The 16,038-nt window shown below is 43.5% G+C and overlaps 1 protein-coding gene across 10 annotated transcripts in view; it reads left to right on the top strand.

Moving 5' to 3' along the window:
• LPIN1 (lipin 1) overlaps positions 1-16,038 on the top strand; it is a 99,699-nt gene that overhangs the window by 46,506 nt on the left and 37,155 nt on the right. For 8 of the 10 annotated variants that reach the window (XM_073216392.1, XM_073216425.1, XM_073216418.1 and 5 more), the window contains 6 exons: positions 4,921-5,121; positions 5,887-5,982; positions 7,759-8,066; positions 9,497-9,619; positions 11,743-11,850; positions 15,038-15,167. In XM_073216392.1, coding sequence (XP_073072493.1) covers positions 4,921-5,121; positions 5,887-5,982; positions 7,759-8,066; positions 9,497-9,619; positions 11,743-11,850; positions 15,038-15,167 — 966 coding nt within the window. Of the gene's footprint in view, positions 1-4,581; positions 4,684-4,920; positions 5,122-5,886; positions 5,983-7,758; positions 8,067-9,496; positions 9,620-11,742; positions 11,851-15,037; positions 15,168-16,038 lie in introns of those variants that run through there. The other 2 variants (XM_073216409.1, XM_073216398.1) reach the window with 2 other exon arrangements.

Below are 16,038 nucleotides of genomic sequence, written 5' to 3'. Positions count from 1 at the left end.
TCTTGGTGTTACCTGCCACATCACCGTCTCATTTCTGAGAAGCACACCCAAGTATTAAAATGGGGAAACTGCTATTTCCTTTGATAGCATTCCAGTCGAGATGACCAGAAAGGGAACCGAAATCACTTTCATGCACTTGCATGATACGCGAGCGGCACGGCCAATTCCTGAACTGATGCTTAAGGGCCTCGCCTACAGTAATTCAGCCCCCCGATTTAGTTTTGATAATTGATGCGACTCAGGTTGAACACGCTATTTATTGTTAATGTCATAAGCGCGGTCCCAGGTGGAAATATGCCTTTGGATTTTCGTGTTTGTTGCTGTATAGCTGTTTGGCTATATTATAAGTACTTGTAGTTTCTAATGTAGGGTAGAATGTCTGGAAAGGTGGTATCCCCGTGGGCTGTGATAACCTCAGAAAATCAGTATCATTCTTAAAGGCCAAGCCAGAAGATGCCACATTAAAAAAAAAATACACACACACACACACACACACACACACACATGCACACATATATTTATGTATATTTATATGTTTATTAACCTCAGAGTTACTCTGAAAATCCATAGTACAGCTTAGGGAATCCTAGTTTGGCCAAAGGGTTTTTGTGAGGTTTGCCTCGGCTCTCCCCTTGAAGAGCTTCTGAACTAGGGTTCAGAATCCTGTTTCAGGTGGTAACTGAAGCCCTTGTCAGGTGAAGTCACTATTTCTTGCCAAATTTTGAGATTACAGTCAGGAGACTTAAAAGTAATTTGGTATGGGGTGAATGAAGAGCAGGTGTCTCAAAGCTGTTTAGCTGGAAATTTAAGAATTTTGGTTTGTTCTCTGCAAGTTTTACTTATCTTCGGTTACTCTTGAGGTAATGAAGATACTTTCTCCTTTGAAACAAACCCTCAGCCCACTGCCGGCTCTCCTATGTCTTAGTGATCACCAGGGCCCCGAACAATGACAGTAATGAGATTAAGAGTGCACAGATAGGGGGCTGAGTCTCTCAGGCTGGTTTGTCTGGCTTCTTATCTTCAGATAAATCAAATTAGCTTCTTTCTTGAGTCTTTTACTTTAAATTCAATTGAAGGAAGTGAAACTTGGGAACTTGCATCCACCTGGTTATTGTGTATTTGGAAGGGGTCCTGGAGGGGGGCAGGTAAGGAAGAGTTGTGGTTGCCCCACCTGCCTGAGCCTCTCAGCCAAGTGGACAGTGGAGGTGCCCCGGGCCCACCCTCTGCCATAAAAGGCGCTGTCCCATGCCTCCTGGGCCCAAGCTGACTCTCCAGGACATTTTTTAACAAAATAATATTCATCTTCCTGAGATGAGTTCTGGTTAATACTGTCTCTCTCTCACCCCCTTACAATTTTTTTAGTTGTAAAAAATGCGTAAGATTTACTCTCAGCTGTATTTAAATGTACACTTCAGTTCACTTAACAGAAATACATTCTTGTGCACCCACACCACCATCTGGCTGCAGAGTGCAGAATGAAGCTCTGCACTTGGTAAACACTAATTCCCCAAGCCCTCCCCTAGCTCCGGCAGTTACTGTTCACTCCCTATGAGTTAGTTGCTCTGGGTACCTCATGTAAGTAGAGTCACACAGTGTTTGTCTTTATGTGCCTGGCTTATTTCACTTAACATCATGTCCTAAAGGTTCATCCATGTTGTAGCATGAAATTTCCTTCCCTTTTAAGGCTGAGTAATATTCCATTGCATGGACAGACCACATTTTGTTTATCCATTCATCCGTCGATGGACACTTGGGTAGTTTCCAGCTTCTGGCTATTGTGGACAGTGCTGCTGTGAACATGAGTGCGCCAGTATGCCAGTATCCCTTCGAGACCTTGTTTCCAGTTCTTCTGGATGTATGCCCAGAAGTGGAGTTGCTGGACCATAAGATAATTCTATGTTTAATTTTTGGAGGAACCGCCATGCTGTGTTCTTAAGCCCTGAGCCATTGTGCGTTCCTACCAACAGTATGCCTGGGTTCCGGGTTCTTCACGTTCTTGTGAGCATTTATTTTTTCTGTCTTTTTAGATAGTAGCCATCTATCTAAAATTGGATGAGGTGGTAGTAGTAACCTCCCTTTTAATAAATTCTCAGGGCTCAGGTAAGGCAGCCCCAGGTTACTTATGTTGAGGACACTTCTTAGGAGCATATTCGCTGGGTGGGCCATGACCGTGTCATTTGTTAAGAATTGCGGAACAGATTTCCTGCTTCCAAATGGAGGTATTTTCAGATTTGCAAATAAACTATTCAAGAGAGGGGCTAGCTAAAGGTACCAAAGCAACTTCTGGTTATTTATGGTAGGAATACTATCCCAGGCTAGCCCTGTGGCATGTGTAAAGGGAAGATCACAGGACTGGAAGTCTGGAAATCTGAGTACAAGCTCTGTCTCCACCATGGCGGGAGCCCAGCCTAAGTCACTCCCCATTTCTGGGCTTATTTCATTAAAATGAGGATGTTGGAGCAATAACTCAGTCAGGATCTTGCCAGCATTGCAATTCTCAGATTCTGCATGATAACCTTGAATTTGCTCACTGAAAAGGGGGAGAGATGCTGTTTTTGAGGACAAGAGAGCAGAGCTGCGTTCAGAAAGGTTCCTTTCAGTTGCTAAGAATTAAGGAGTGTGGCCTTTATCCCTGAGCCATCAGAGCTGGAATTGAACCTTGCAGGTCACCCAGGCTGATGTCCTCCCTTTACAGATGATAAGCTAGGATGCAGAGATGTAACACCGTCCAGTTAAGACCTTTCTCTTTCTTATGAATAAAAAATGTTGGCCGGGGGTCCTGAGCTGTGTTTCAGCACCAGTGGCGCTGGCATGGGCTCGGGACCCCACTGCTGGGGAGGAGGTGATGTGTCATCTCTTGACTTATCCCTTTGCTTCCTTTCAGTCTCTCAGCACCATCAACAACCACCAGTCAGTCTCCCCGCCTTCTGTCTTTTCTTGCCAGTCTTCTCTGCATTATTATTACTGCCATGCTTTTTCTAAATCATGGATTGGTTTTTTGTTCTCAAGCTCCAATGGCTTCACGTTGCTCCATAGCAACATCCGGATCTCCTGGCATGGCTCAGACCCTCCTTTCAGACCCTCCTTCCCGCCCCGCATGTTCTGTGCTGAGGGCCCAGCCCCTCCTTGTGGCTCTGCACACACCTCCTGCCGTGCCCCCCACCTTCCAGCTGTAAGCCTGCTGAGTGCCAGCATTCTCTCTTTCGCAGGTCAGAGCTCACTTAGTGTTCACTTAAAACAGGCACAGCCATGACCACATGTATTTTGGTTCCTTGTGTTTTACTTCTCTCCCCTTTGTGAACCTGAGAGTCCCTTCGGGGATGGGGACTGTGTCTTTATCTCTGTGTCCCCAGCACCAGAGCTGGGCAGACAAGCTGATGTGGAGCATGAATATCCCCTGGAATGGTTGGGGGTCAGACAACCTGGCAAAGGTCAGGATGGAGACTGTTCAAATGAAAGTTATTTTTTTTTTTTAAGTAAATATGGTCATTTTTCCCCCCAGCAAGTATTATTATTATTTTTTATATGGGTTGGTCCACAGCTTTATTACTTATCTATTGCTATTTAACAGATTACTCTCAAATGCCACAAATTAACATAACAATGAGCATCATGATATCTCACAGTTTCAATGGTTAGTTATTTGGGAGCAGCTTGACTGAGTATTTCTGGCTCAGGTTCTCTCCCGAGGGTGCTGTCAAGGTGTTGGTCACAGCCAGGGTATCTTATGCTAATGGAAGCTAAGAATCCACCCCAAGGTGGCTTGCTCACCGGCATACCAAGTCGGTGACGGCTCTTATCAGGAACTTGTTCTGCACGTGGGACCCTTCCAGGTCTGCTTTGGTGTCATCACATCACTGTGGCTGATTCTCCCCATTGGGGAATTTTGAATCATGGTGGCAAAACTCTATTTTAATTTGGTCAGATGGCCCTCAAAGAACAGGAGATTCTGGAACCTTCTCGCTCTAACCTAATTTTATCTCATAATATTCCCACTTTACTGGGAGTGAGTCCCTGAAGAAATCTGCAGACATTGGAATGAAACTGTCGGTGGGAATGTAGATTGATGCAGCCACCGTGGAAAACAGTATGGAGATTCTTCAAAAACTTAAGAATAGATCTGTCATGTGACCCAGCGTTACCACTTCTGGTTACTTACCTATCATATTCTCTCTCTGCTTCAGTTCTCCGACTGATTAACTTATTGTACCACATTTTGCATATCTCGGAAGTCTGTTTCAGGTCATCGTTAGAAAGGGATGTTATAGTGAACAAACAACATCTTGACTAATTAAAACAGCAGTAGAGAGCCAGGAGTCCCATTTAAAATACTCTTGGCTTGGTGGTTCCCAAGTTCTCCCCTCTCCAGCCTGTGGCACCCTCCGTCCCCCTCACCTTCCCGGGGCGCTGGCGGCCCGCCCTTCCTCCGCCGGGGTCACTGGGGATAGGTGCTCTGCCCCGGACGCCCGCGCCCCCAACAAGTATTATTAAGTAGTTACTCTATTTGGCATGATGAGAGGTATACGAAGAGGGATGAAATACAGTCTCTTTTCTCAAGAGTCTTAAGATTTACTCTGTTGAGGCTGCGTATGATGACAGAGCAAGGCCAGGTGGCCAGAGCCGTCAGGATGCTGTGAACAAGTGCTGTGGAGCTTAGAGGGGACAAGCCCAGTGCTGAATGAGGTCAGGCTTCCTGGGGTCGCCGGGGTGGAGGTTGGTGGGCTTGCTCTTTGGTGGGGGTGAGGGGGGTGGGGGTGTTGCTGACTCATTCCAGTGGAACGTGGCCTGAGCCAGCTGTGCAAGTCGGTTGTGTAATACATGTGTTTGAGACGACGAGTCCATTTTGACTGGCTGTGAAGAGATGGCCTTCTGCAAATTAAATGTGTGTCTGTGTGTTTTGTTTGTGTCTCTGTTTTCTAGGCTCAGACCATGAATTACGTCGGGCAATTGGCCGGCCAGGTGTTTGTCACTGTGAAGGAGCTCTACAAGGGGTTGAATCCTGCCACCCTGTCCGGATGTATCGATATCATTGTTGTCCGCCAGCCCAACGGGAGCCTTCAGTGCTCCCCTTTCCACGTCCGCTTTGGGAAAATGGGGGTCCTGCGCTCTCGGGAGAAAGTGGTAAGAGTGTAAGACCCCGTGACCTGGGGATGGGTTCTCTCCTTAGAGAACATCATGATGGTTTTGTGGCTCCACATACGAAGAGCTTCCTGCCAACCCAGAGTTTTTGCTCTCCATTGGAAAGGCATGTTGGCTGAGCTAACAAGTACTGAATCAGATTTTCTGGTTACTATGGGTGTGTGAATTACTCTAAAATTTAGTGACATTAACCAACTATAGTTAAGCTTATGGGTTCTGTGGGTCAGGAGTTGATCGAAGTACAGGAGGGCTGGCTTGTCTCTGCTCTCTGCCACCTGCGGCCTCAGGGCTGGAGCTGGAATCCTCTGAAGATGCACTTGCCAACTTGGCAGGTGGCTTTTGGCTGGGCTCTGAGCTGAGGCTGTTGGCCAGAGTGCCTTCACATGGCCTCTTGTGTGGCCCAGGTGTCCTCACAGCATGGTGGCTGGCTACAAAGGTGAGCATCTCCTGAGTAAGGGAGCCAGGGGGGTGCTGGGTCTTTTTCTGACTTAGCTTTGGAAGTCACCTAGTGTCACTTCTATTATGCTCTACCTGTGGGGCAGTCACAAGCCTTCCCAGGCTCAGGGTCAGGATGGGGTGGGGAATAGACTCCATTTCTCGATGGGGAAGAGCATGTAAGATGGGATTGACTGACTGAGGATTGGAATTGTGAGATATTTGGGATGTAGGTGGTTAAAATGTTTATGTAGAAACATGGCCACTCTCCATGAGGTTTCCTATTGTGGTAAAGTGTTTTTTTTCCTTCAGGTTGACATAGAAATCAATGGGGAATCTGTGGATTTGCACATGAAATTGGGAGATAATGGAGAAGCTTTTTTTGTTCAAGAGACAGATAATGATCAGGTAAGGAAGGCTGGATGGTCAGGGTTACTTCCTGGTGTTGAGCTGTGAGCCCTGCTTATCTGAGACACAGCAGAAGTTTGTGTGCAGTAGTCTGGGGGCCTGGCGGTGTGGACCATGGCAGTGGAGAACAGTGGATGCTTATGTGCATGAGGGATTTGAGCCAGAGAGCAGTGTATGTGTGTGTGTGGGGCATGTGGGTGTGTGCTGTGCCCAATCCTGGCCTGCCCCAGTTTGCTCACTGTTTCCAGGGAGACACATTGGCCTGAACCATTGTCCAGAGTATACAGATTATACTGGTGTGTCGGATCTGAGATGGCTGAATGTTCTAATTTTTGTTTAGTGAGTGATCAAAGCACTTTTATATTTTGTTATTTTAAAACTTTTAACAGCTCTATTAAGACATAATTTTCCTACCACTCAATTTACCCATTTCAAGTGTATGACTGTGTGATTTTCAGTATTTTCAAAAGATGTGTGCAACTATCACCCCAGGCAATTTTAGAACATTTTCATTGATCCAAGAATAAACTGTACCCTTTAGTTATCACCTCCCTTCTCCCCAAGTCCCCATCTTCCACCCCCCTGGACCCTAAGCAACCACTCTTCTACTTTCTATCTCTCTTGATGTCACTAGTCTTACCTTTCATGGGAACGAAATCATGTAGTATGTGGTCTTTTATGTGCGGCTTCTTTCACTTAGTATAATGTTCTCAAGGTTCACCCATGTTGTAGCATGTAGCCTTGTTACGGCAGAATAATATTCCATTGTATCCATACCACATTTTGTTTATCCTTTCATGTATTGATGGATTATCCTTTCATGTACTGATGGTTGTTTCCACCGTTTGGCTGTTGTGAATAATGCTGCTATGGACATTCATGTACAAGTGTTTGTGTGGACTTGTTTTTATTTTTCTTGGGTAGAACCTGGGAGCAGAATTGCTGGGTCTTATTAACTCTCTGTTTAACATTTGAGGAGCTGCCAGACTGTTGTTCTAAGCTGCTGCACTGTTTTGCATTCCCACCAGCAGTGCACAGGAGTTCTCATTTGCTCACATCCTCATCAGTACATTGTGTTCTCTGACTTTGTGAGTCTAACCATCCTGGTGGCTGTGAAGTGGTATCTTGTTATGGTATGATTTTAAATTTCTGTAATGACTAATGGTGTTGAAGATCTTTTCATGTGCTTCTTGGCTGTTTGTATATATTCTTTAGAGAAATGTCTTTTCAGATCTTTTGCTTGTTTTTTAATTGGGTTTTTGTCTTTTTATTATTGAGTTACAAGAGTTCATTGTATGTATTTTCTGCTTTCTTGATGGTGTTCTTTGAAGCACAAAAGTTTTAAATTTCGATGAAGTCCAGTTTACTTATTTTTTTGCTTTCGTTGCTTGTCTTTTGATGTCATCTCTAAGAATCCTTTGCCAATTCCATGGTCATGATGATTTACCATTTTTTTACTCTTCCATTCATTTAGAGAATCATTTTGAAGGGATCCTATGGAGTGATTCCTCAATAAAATCCACTTGAACTTTTTCCTTCATAGGAAGATAGCTTGATTAAAAAGGAACGGCTCTAGATAGCTTCAGGCTCTAAAATGATGCCCATAGCTTCACTTTTGGGACAAAACCATCCCAGGCTCTGCTTCCTTCTGGTCTGCTCAAAGGTGTGACATAAGAGGAGGACCAGCGTCTTCATCCTATACCTGCTGTCTTTTGTTAATTGCTCCTTAAAACCAAACTAACCAGACTCTTTTTTGAAATATTTTCTGTCCTTTAGGAAGTGATCCCCATGCACCTGGCAACCTCCCCTATCCTGTCGGAAGGAGCCTCGCGGATGGAGTGCCAGCTGAAAAGGAATTCTATAGATAGGATAAGAAGCCTCGACCCCAGTGCCTCAGCCCAAGTCTTACCTCCCAGTGAGACCCCTTCAAGTGGCTCTTTAGTGAAGAAGAGAAGAAAAAGGAGGAGAAAGTCCCAGCTAGACAGCCTGAAAAGAGATGACAACACGAACACATCTGAAGATGAAGACATGTTTCCCCTCGAGATGAGCTCGGATGAGGAGACAGAGCCGCCGGACAGCAGTGGGTAAGTATGAATGAAAGGCCCATTGGTGTTAGATCTGGCCACACTGATTTTTTTTTAAAGTAGATTCTTACAAACTTTTTCCCCCAGATGTTCTTATTCTTCTGTTAATAAATTTTAGACTGCGTTTTGGAATCCTGTGAACCCAGTCTTAAAGTAACATAAAGATTTGAGGTTGCTTATAACTGGGAGACAGTGGGTAATGCCAGACCTCCTGGGCTGATACCTTCCACATTCCAGGAGAGAGCCGAGAAATAAGAACAGAGTGAATGAAAACTTCATGCATGAGATTGTTGTTTCAGAATCTTCTTTTATGGGCACCAACTGTGTACCTGACAGGCAGGCTGATCTGTGATAGACTCGGGGTTACAAGTGGTCGCAGAACATGACCAGTTTTGTCTATCAGCCAGCTCTTCCTTTTCAATTCTGATTAGGCTCAAAGCTTACTGGCCGTCTTGTTCTATTTTTCTTTGCTTTTAACAGGGGCATGAAATTCTGTTACTGTGTATTATTATTTTGGTGAAAAATGCCAGTCTTTAAAGACAAAACTAATTTATAAAGAATATTTGATGTTTCAGATTTTTATGTACTTCTGTATAATTTCGGATAATTGTTTTTATATCTTGTTAACATGAAGAAGGGATCGGAAAACCAGGGATATCTCCCCGTGTCACTATTCAGAAGAGAATATTTTATTTTCCTGGCTAAAAATAGGGGCAAATTGACAATATCACTTTTCCTAATTCTAGCCTCTTATCTGCTGTAGTCTGGGAAACTGGGTGGTTGCCTCCCCTGCATGGCTTTTAATTCTAGAACTAAGTGATAAATATTTTAGGCAATACTGAAACTGCGGACAGATGGCCTCGGCATGGGTGAAACAGTGAATCGTATTTTGTAATAAATGTGCTATACCTGAAATGAGGTAGATTTGCAATCATTTTTAACTTGTAAATCACAAAGAGTATAACTTATAAATTTATAAGTTTATGAATTAAAATCATAAATGATAAAATACATATTTGGTTTATATCATAGATTTTTCTTTCTGCTTGATGAAACGTTACCTGCGTATGGTCACTGGGTTATTCAGCAGCTCTACCCATGCGTGGTGAGAGTTTTATAACTTTGTGACTGGGTCCAGTTTTGGGGCCCCTCTACCCTGAACAAGCAGTGGAGCATGTGCATGTGAGCAAAAGAACTTTACATTCATAGTTCAGCCAAAGCATAAACCGTTCACATTCTTCATGTTAAACACATTTTATGTGTCTGTATCTCACTTTTTTCCTCCCCACTGCCTGGAATGTCTGTGGGTGGTTTAAAAAGAGATCATGTTAATCTACAAAGCACTTAAGAGGTAACCAAGAAAAATGGAGACTTGCTTATTATGAATCGATCGCTTCTGCTTATGTGACTTCGACTTTTGTTTCTTCCAGAACTCTCTCTGATGATATACCTCCATTCCACGCCGGTCCCCAGGAAGACCCTTCCTTGGTCGTGACCTACCCTCAGTCAGCATCATACCCTAATTCTGATAGAGAGTGGTCGCCTAACGTGAGGTACGTTGCTGCTGTGTGTGTGTGTGTTCACCTGTCCTGTCCAGAGGGTTCGAAGTTAGTTACAGGAAGTGTGTTTAATAAAATAGTGAAACATAAATGAAAAGTGAAAATAATCGGGACCAGAAAAATGCCCCTTAAGAGTGGGAGGTACACAGATCAGGAGGAAAAACAGACAGGCGCAGATCATGAACTTCTATCTAATGTCATGATGGAATTGTAGATTTGGCTCAGCTCTTGGAAGTGACATTGAAAGGAAAACCACTGTTACATAATGTTGATTGTCAACAAGACAAAACAGGTGGCTGAGCCTTTCTTGACACTAAGCCCGAAAGTAAGATTCGAGAACAGAGACGGTGCTTCGGGCGCCACTGAGGTCATTCAGGGCTGCTGGAATGGCGCCTTCTCCCCATGCTTGGTCTGTTCTGCTGAATTCAAGAGTATTCATTTCCTTGAAATGAACTCTCAAGTTGTCCTGTGCTTCCAGTATAAATGTGGAGAAGCATGGCTTCTCAGCCTGCGGATTGCTGAGACTTTAGGGCAGTGAAACTTAGGATAGTATGTGAGACTTCTGAGCCCTTTTCAGAACTGGGGAGGGGACAGATTCAAGTCATGCTTTCTCAACAGGGATGATATGACCCCCATCGGGACAAAAACTGGTTCTTGTGCATTAAGATATTGTAATGGTGTGTGGCCTGTAAAGGCCCAAGCAACGTAAACAGATACACAGCATATCCATGGCTTTACAATGTCATGGTGAAGGGAAAAGGTGTCTCAAAATGCTGGAGGGTGTGGAGGCAAAAAGAGGTTGAGAAACACTCATCTAAGTGACAGTGACATCCTTGGATTATCCTTGTCCCGATGTGTTAGGTAAACTTCCAGCTTGAAATGTAAGTGCAGGAGCCCTGGCAGCCCTGGCATATGCTGTAAAGGCTTCCTCCCTAAAGCCAGGCTCGTCTAAATACCATCGCTGTTTCCAGTTTGCCCAGAGTGACCTTGTTAATGCAGAGCTCGGCCAGAAGCGGGCACTGACGTTGAGGTCAGAGAAGAACAGACATGTCACACACCTGGTTTGTAGCCAGAACTGTGACAGTGAATGTCATCTTGCCAGGGTTGGGCTGGGGCTTGTGCTGCCCCTCACTGAGGTCTGTCCAGACCAGCCCTGTGCAATAGAAACAACACTAGCTACATAGGTCAGTTAGAATTTTCTAGTAGTCATTCTTAAACAGTAAAACGAAACTAATGGAATTAGTTTTGATGATATATTTCATTTGACCCAGCATATCCACAATTTTACCATTTCGAGTATCAGTTTTAAAAAAAATTATTAATATTTCACATACTAGATTTTATACTTAAGTCTTTAAAATTGTCATGTCTTTCACATGTACAGACCATCTCAGTTTGGACTAGTTACATTTGAAGTCATGTGCAGCTGGTGGTTGTCATAGGGGACAGTGCAGATGTAAGACCTTTCTAGAACCTCATACATTCTGTCCCTAGGTTTGTGGAGATAAACCCTCAAGAAGGAAAATCACAGTACTTTAGGAAGAAAATTATGTGGAGTAGTTAGAAAACACTAATAGGTTGAAAAATCTGTTCAAACTCTACATTAATTTTAAGATTAAAAAAATATTTTAAACATAGCCCTGAATGTTTCTCTGTCTTTCATATCTTGCTCTATGAATCCAGAATAATGGCCATGTCAGACTGCATGGGTCTGGTTGGTGTCAAATGCGATCACAAATTAGGACCAGCAGATCCATCTCCATGCTTGGAATTACACATTCTCTCTAAAGGGACAATTGGCAGCACAAATTACCAAATCTTTGGAGGATACAGTTTGATTAAGCACTAAATTCTGACTGGAAAAAACAGTCTTTTATGGGCATGTGGACAAAAGAGAAAGTGAAATGGGTACTTTGGCAGTTTCCCGTTCTTGTGGTTCAAAAAATGCCCGTTGATTTCTTAGTGATTTCAACAGTGGCCCCTCTCTTGCCAGATGCCTGAGTAAGTTCAGTTTCTCATAAATGCTGTTATTGAGCGTAGTCAAGTAACTTACATGAAATTTCATTCAATTGACATATGATTTCTCTTTCTTTTAATGTACATCACATGGTCTCCAGTAGCCTGATAGATTGGGAAAGGACCTCCTCTCATCGGGCAGTTGCAGCCGAGGGAGGACTTTCTAGTTCTTGCCCTCCACAGCCTTCCCACTCCCACGCTCCAGAAAGGTAGAGCGGTTACTTGGATAATGACAGTTTTGATCTAACTCTCACAAATCTGTTCTATTCACCAAATTACTTATGCAGAAAATACCTGTGGATTCTATGGAGTGGAAATTTTGATCTAACTCTCATCTGTTTTTCTAACTAACCAAATTACTTACAAATAAAATACATATACATTATTATTTTCCTTCCATTTTAAGCATTTGCAGATTAGACTTTTTAAGTACTAAATCTCACCCTCTGGAAATTGTAGTTAAGCAAATAATTCTTCCTAATTTTGTGGAGTGCTTTGAAAAATAGAATAATGAAATAAAATTTCATATGTCCAGAGTTGTTCAACAAGTGAGTTTACAAAATAGTTTTTAGGGTGTCCCTGTAGGATGAGGGGAGTTATTATCCTAACTCTTTAAACGGCTAATTGGGTTTCCTGAATAACAGAACTGGAGGTTTCCATAGCATTTCTAGAATAAAATTTTGGGGGAGGGTGTGGAGTGTGTTTTCAGACTGAGGGTCATAGGCTTGCCTCTCCATCTGATGCAGGGATCTTAGGTCTCCGCCCTGTCCTCTCAGTGTTGCCTGCATTTTGGCACACCTCCTTTGTGGACTTTTGTGGTTCACTTTATAAACTTTAACAAATGTAGCTGTAATTAATTTCTACATGGGAAACTTTTTCTTTTTGATATAACGAACCAAACCTCAGAATATACTTTATCCAGAGGTTACATGTGCAGAGGAAAGGCCATTTTAAAATGGGACAACTAAATTATGGGCCGTTAGGATGGATTTGCCCATTTGGGACTGGCAAAAAACTGAAAACTAGTGTATGGCTAGTAAATGCATTATTGGTGAAAGTCAACCGTGACCTTGTAAGCTTACTTTTTAAAAGAACAACCCTAGACCTTATAAGTCTAGTATTTGATAATGGGAAGTTTTGGCATCGTCTTTCCCATCACTCACTCTCAGCACTGGGATTCTTCTCTCTAATTCACCTCCTGTCAGCCTGAATTCCTTCAGTGAGCCGCATGTGCACGTGTTTGCATGCAGAATCCTTCTGAGAGAGGCTGGTATGGCCTAAGTGGCCAGCACCTGTTGTGGCCTATCGAGTGTGTGAGGCAGGGCTTTCTGGTTTATGACTTTCACACAGGGCTTGGTTCTTTATGAGAATGAATTATAAACCTAATTGCCTCTGTGGAAACCCTTTGGCCTGTGGCTCAGAATGCCAGGGATTGTGGAGGTGGTGCTTCGGGAGAACTGTGTTGAGCATTTGCCTTCTTTTAGAGTAGGGGTTAGCAAACTACAGCCCATGGGCCGAATCCTGCCCACCAGCTGGTTTTCTGAAGGCTTATGGGAAAACAGCCAGTTTGTTTATATATTATCCATGGCTGCTTTTGTGCTACAACAACAGTCGAGTAGTTGCAACAAAGATTGCATAACCCACAAACCCTGAAATATTTGCTGTCTGGCCTTTTACAGAAAATGTTTGCTGGCCCCCTACTCCAGAGCAAGCTCAGTCTAAAGGGCTTTGACTTTGTTTAGTGCGGTGGGTAAGACAATTTATTGTTCCAAAGAATTTATAACAAAATGCAAATTATTTTTTATGTGATACAGTAGAACAGCAGCAGCTTTTTAAACAAATGACTTGAGGTCTAGGTGCAGCGCTCCTGGGGGTAGGAGGCCAATCACGATGGAGTTCTTCTGTGACGACTGTAGAGGAAGAATGGGCTCAGGTAGGGCTGTAGGTACAGCAGAGGCCACAGCTCTCCCTCTGCACACTTCACTGTGACTGCAGAACTCGAGGGAGCAAGAGAGGTCGGAAGGCGATGAGCAACACTTGGATGGAGGGCGTGCTCCATATTCCCTCTCACGGGACTGCTTTCTAAAGGGCAGGGTGTGTGTGTGCGTGTGTGTTGGGAGAGGTATCCCACTGTACACATTCTCTACTGTCTCAGGATTCCCCTCACCACAGAGTAGACCCAGAGGCTGCACCGTAGCCACGTGCCACAGGATGGTTTGGTGGGCAGTGGGTGCCCACGGGGAGAAGGAGCCCGCCGTAGGCTCCTCAGTGTGAAATAAAGGAGAGTGTCTCTAGGCTGTTGGTCCAAAGGGTTGACTAAAGACGTCACAATAATTCATCCACGAAGGGTTCCTCTTTGATACAAGTTACATATTACTGTGAGCTCACCTTGTCCTGACAAGCTGGAGTTGAAATCCCCTCAAACAGATAAATAAGAGCAAACATGCCAATGAGAGATGGCTTAAGTGGCTGTTCAAATTCTGTGGAAGAAAATGCAAAAGGAAGCTTGTGGTGGCTTTATTCCCTGCTTTATTTAAAACTGTCATCTTAACACTAGAGGAAATGATGCAGGTGAAGAAAGACAAGGAATAATTAAGTGGCTATTTTTCCTCATCTGTATATTGTTTAGAATACTGTGAGAATTTTGTAGAGAAATTGGTTTCTCTGGGCCGGTTTCTCTGGCTGGACAGCAGAATAAGACTTTGTTCAGGGCTAACAAGTAGAAATATAAAAATGGAGAGATAAGAACACAGGTTACAACCAATTAAAAGCTGGCCCGAGAACTAAGCGCCATATGTTCTTGCAGAAAGAGCCTGGAAGGTCAGCTCAGAGACTTCTGCCATGTTAGCAAGTTTATTTGTGGCATCTAGCATTTGTGGCTAAGTTGGCACTTGATGCAATTTCCCTGTTTACAGAGCCAGTGCAGATTTAAAATATTTTGTAGGTAGAATACCATGGGTGCATGTCAGAGATGGCCAGGACCTTTTTGCAGCTGTCTGAGAGTTGAGAGACTTTATTTGGAAATTGAGAATTTCAGGAGAGGTGAGCTCAGCTGAGGTGGGGAAGATGGGTGATTTTGTGGTTAGAACAAACTACATTTTCCATTTCTTTCTTCATCTCTTTTTCAGTTTTCCCTTTTAAATGCCACTTCTCATCTTTACTTACTTGGATTTGGCAGTAGGTGGGACAGGCTACCCAAACTGGGAGCTTCGTCTACCTGGACATGTGTTTCCTGGGCCCCTGGTGATGTCTGATGGGGTGTGTCATGAAGCCATGCTTAGGAGGGAATGGCAGCCTGGTGCATTTTCTAGGCTATTTGAACCATGAAATTCTAGGCCAAAAACAATAAAGAAAACTTCTCTTTTCACTTCAGTCACGGATTTGTGTTTTCTTAAGTCCTTCAGTTTCCCGACCTTCAACACCTAAAAGTGATTCAGAATTGGTCAGTAAGCCCACGGATAGGACGATGCAGAAAAATAACCTAGAAATGCTCTGGCTTTGGGGAGAATTGCCACAAGCTGCAAAGGTAAGTTTTTCCACTCAATTCTGCTGCACACTGAAGTTAGTTCCAAATAACATGAAATGGACACTGTCAAGGAATTTTATTTCCTGTTCCTGTGTATTATAAGAATCTTGAATTATATTATTGCAGGCTGTTTTTTTTTGCTTTGAGTTTTTCCTTTTAATATTGTAAGGCCTGTAGAAGATACTTTTGTGTCTTCAGTAAATGTTTGTGATGATGGATGAATGAATGAATGAATGAATGAAGGAGTGAGGCATGAAGACTGAAAGCTTTCCATAAAGAATCCAAATGTGGTAGATTTCATCCCCTTTCTAGGTTATATTTAGCTTTCATGGAAAATGCTGATTTCACTGCCCAAAAGCTGTAGTGTTGACCCAGCCAACCGTGTTTACAAATTCATGCCATTCGGTGCTGGAGAAACAGCGTGAAAGTGCAAACCCATCACTTCTTCCGGCAAAACCGTGCCAACCAGAGACCTGCTGTCACGTTCCCACTTGTGCTAGAAGCTGTGAGATAGGATACAGAAATGAGGATCCCCTCCCCCTTTCTAGCCCCTAAATTCCTTTTCAGTTTTCCTGGGATAAATCTTTTCTATAACTAGAAACTCCTCAGAGAGGTAGGATCAGAAATGTTACATTTCCACTCATGTGAATGAACCACCAAATCTCACTTACTCACTTATGCTTTTGGGGGTGAACTCCTGAAATACAATACACATAGAAGTGCCCAGATCATAAGCACGTACATCAGTAAATAGTTCATGCAACTTGCCCCCAGAGCAACAAGCAGGACTTCACCGGCAACCTGGAAGTGACCGCCGTTTAGTTATTCCTCAAACTGACCCTCCATAAAGGTAAGGACAATCTTGACTTGA

Source organism: Manis javanica, chromosome 1 (genome assembly GCF_040802235.1).
Source record: "Manis javanica isolate MJ-LG chromosome 1, MJ_LKY, whole genome shotgun sequence".
NCBI classification, from domain to species: Eukaryota; Metazoa; Chordata; class Mammalia; order Pholidota; family Manidae; genus Manis; species Manis javanica.
Note: the sequence above shows the minus strand (reverse complement) of the source record. Positions and strands in the feature narration are given on the sequence as shown.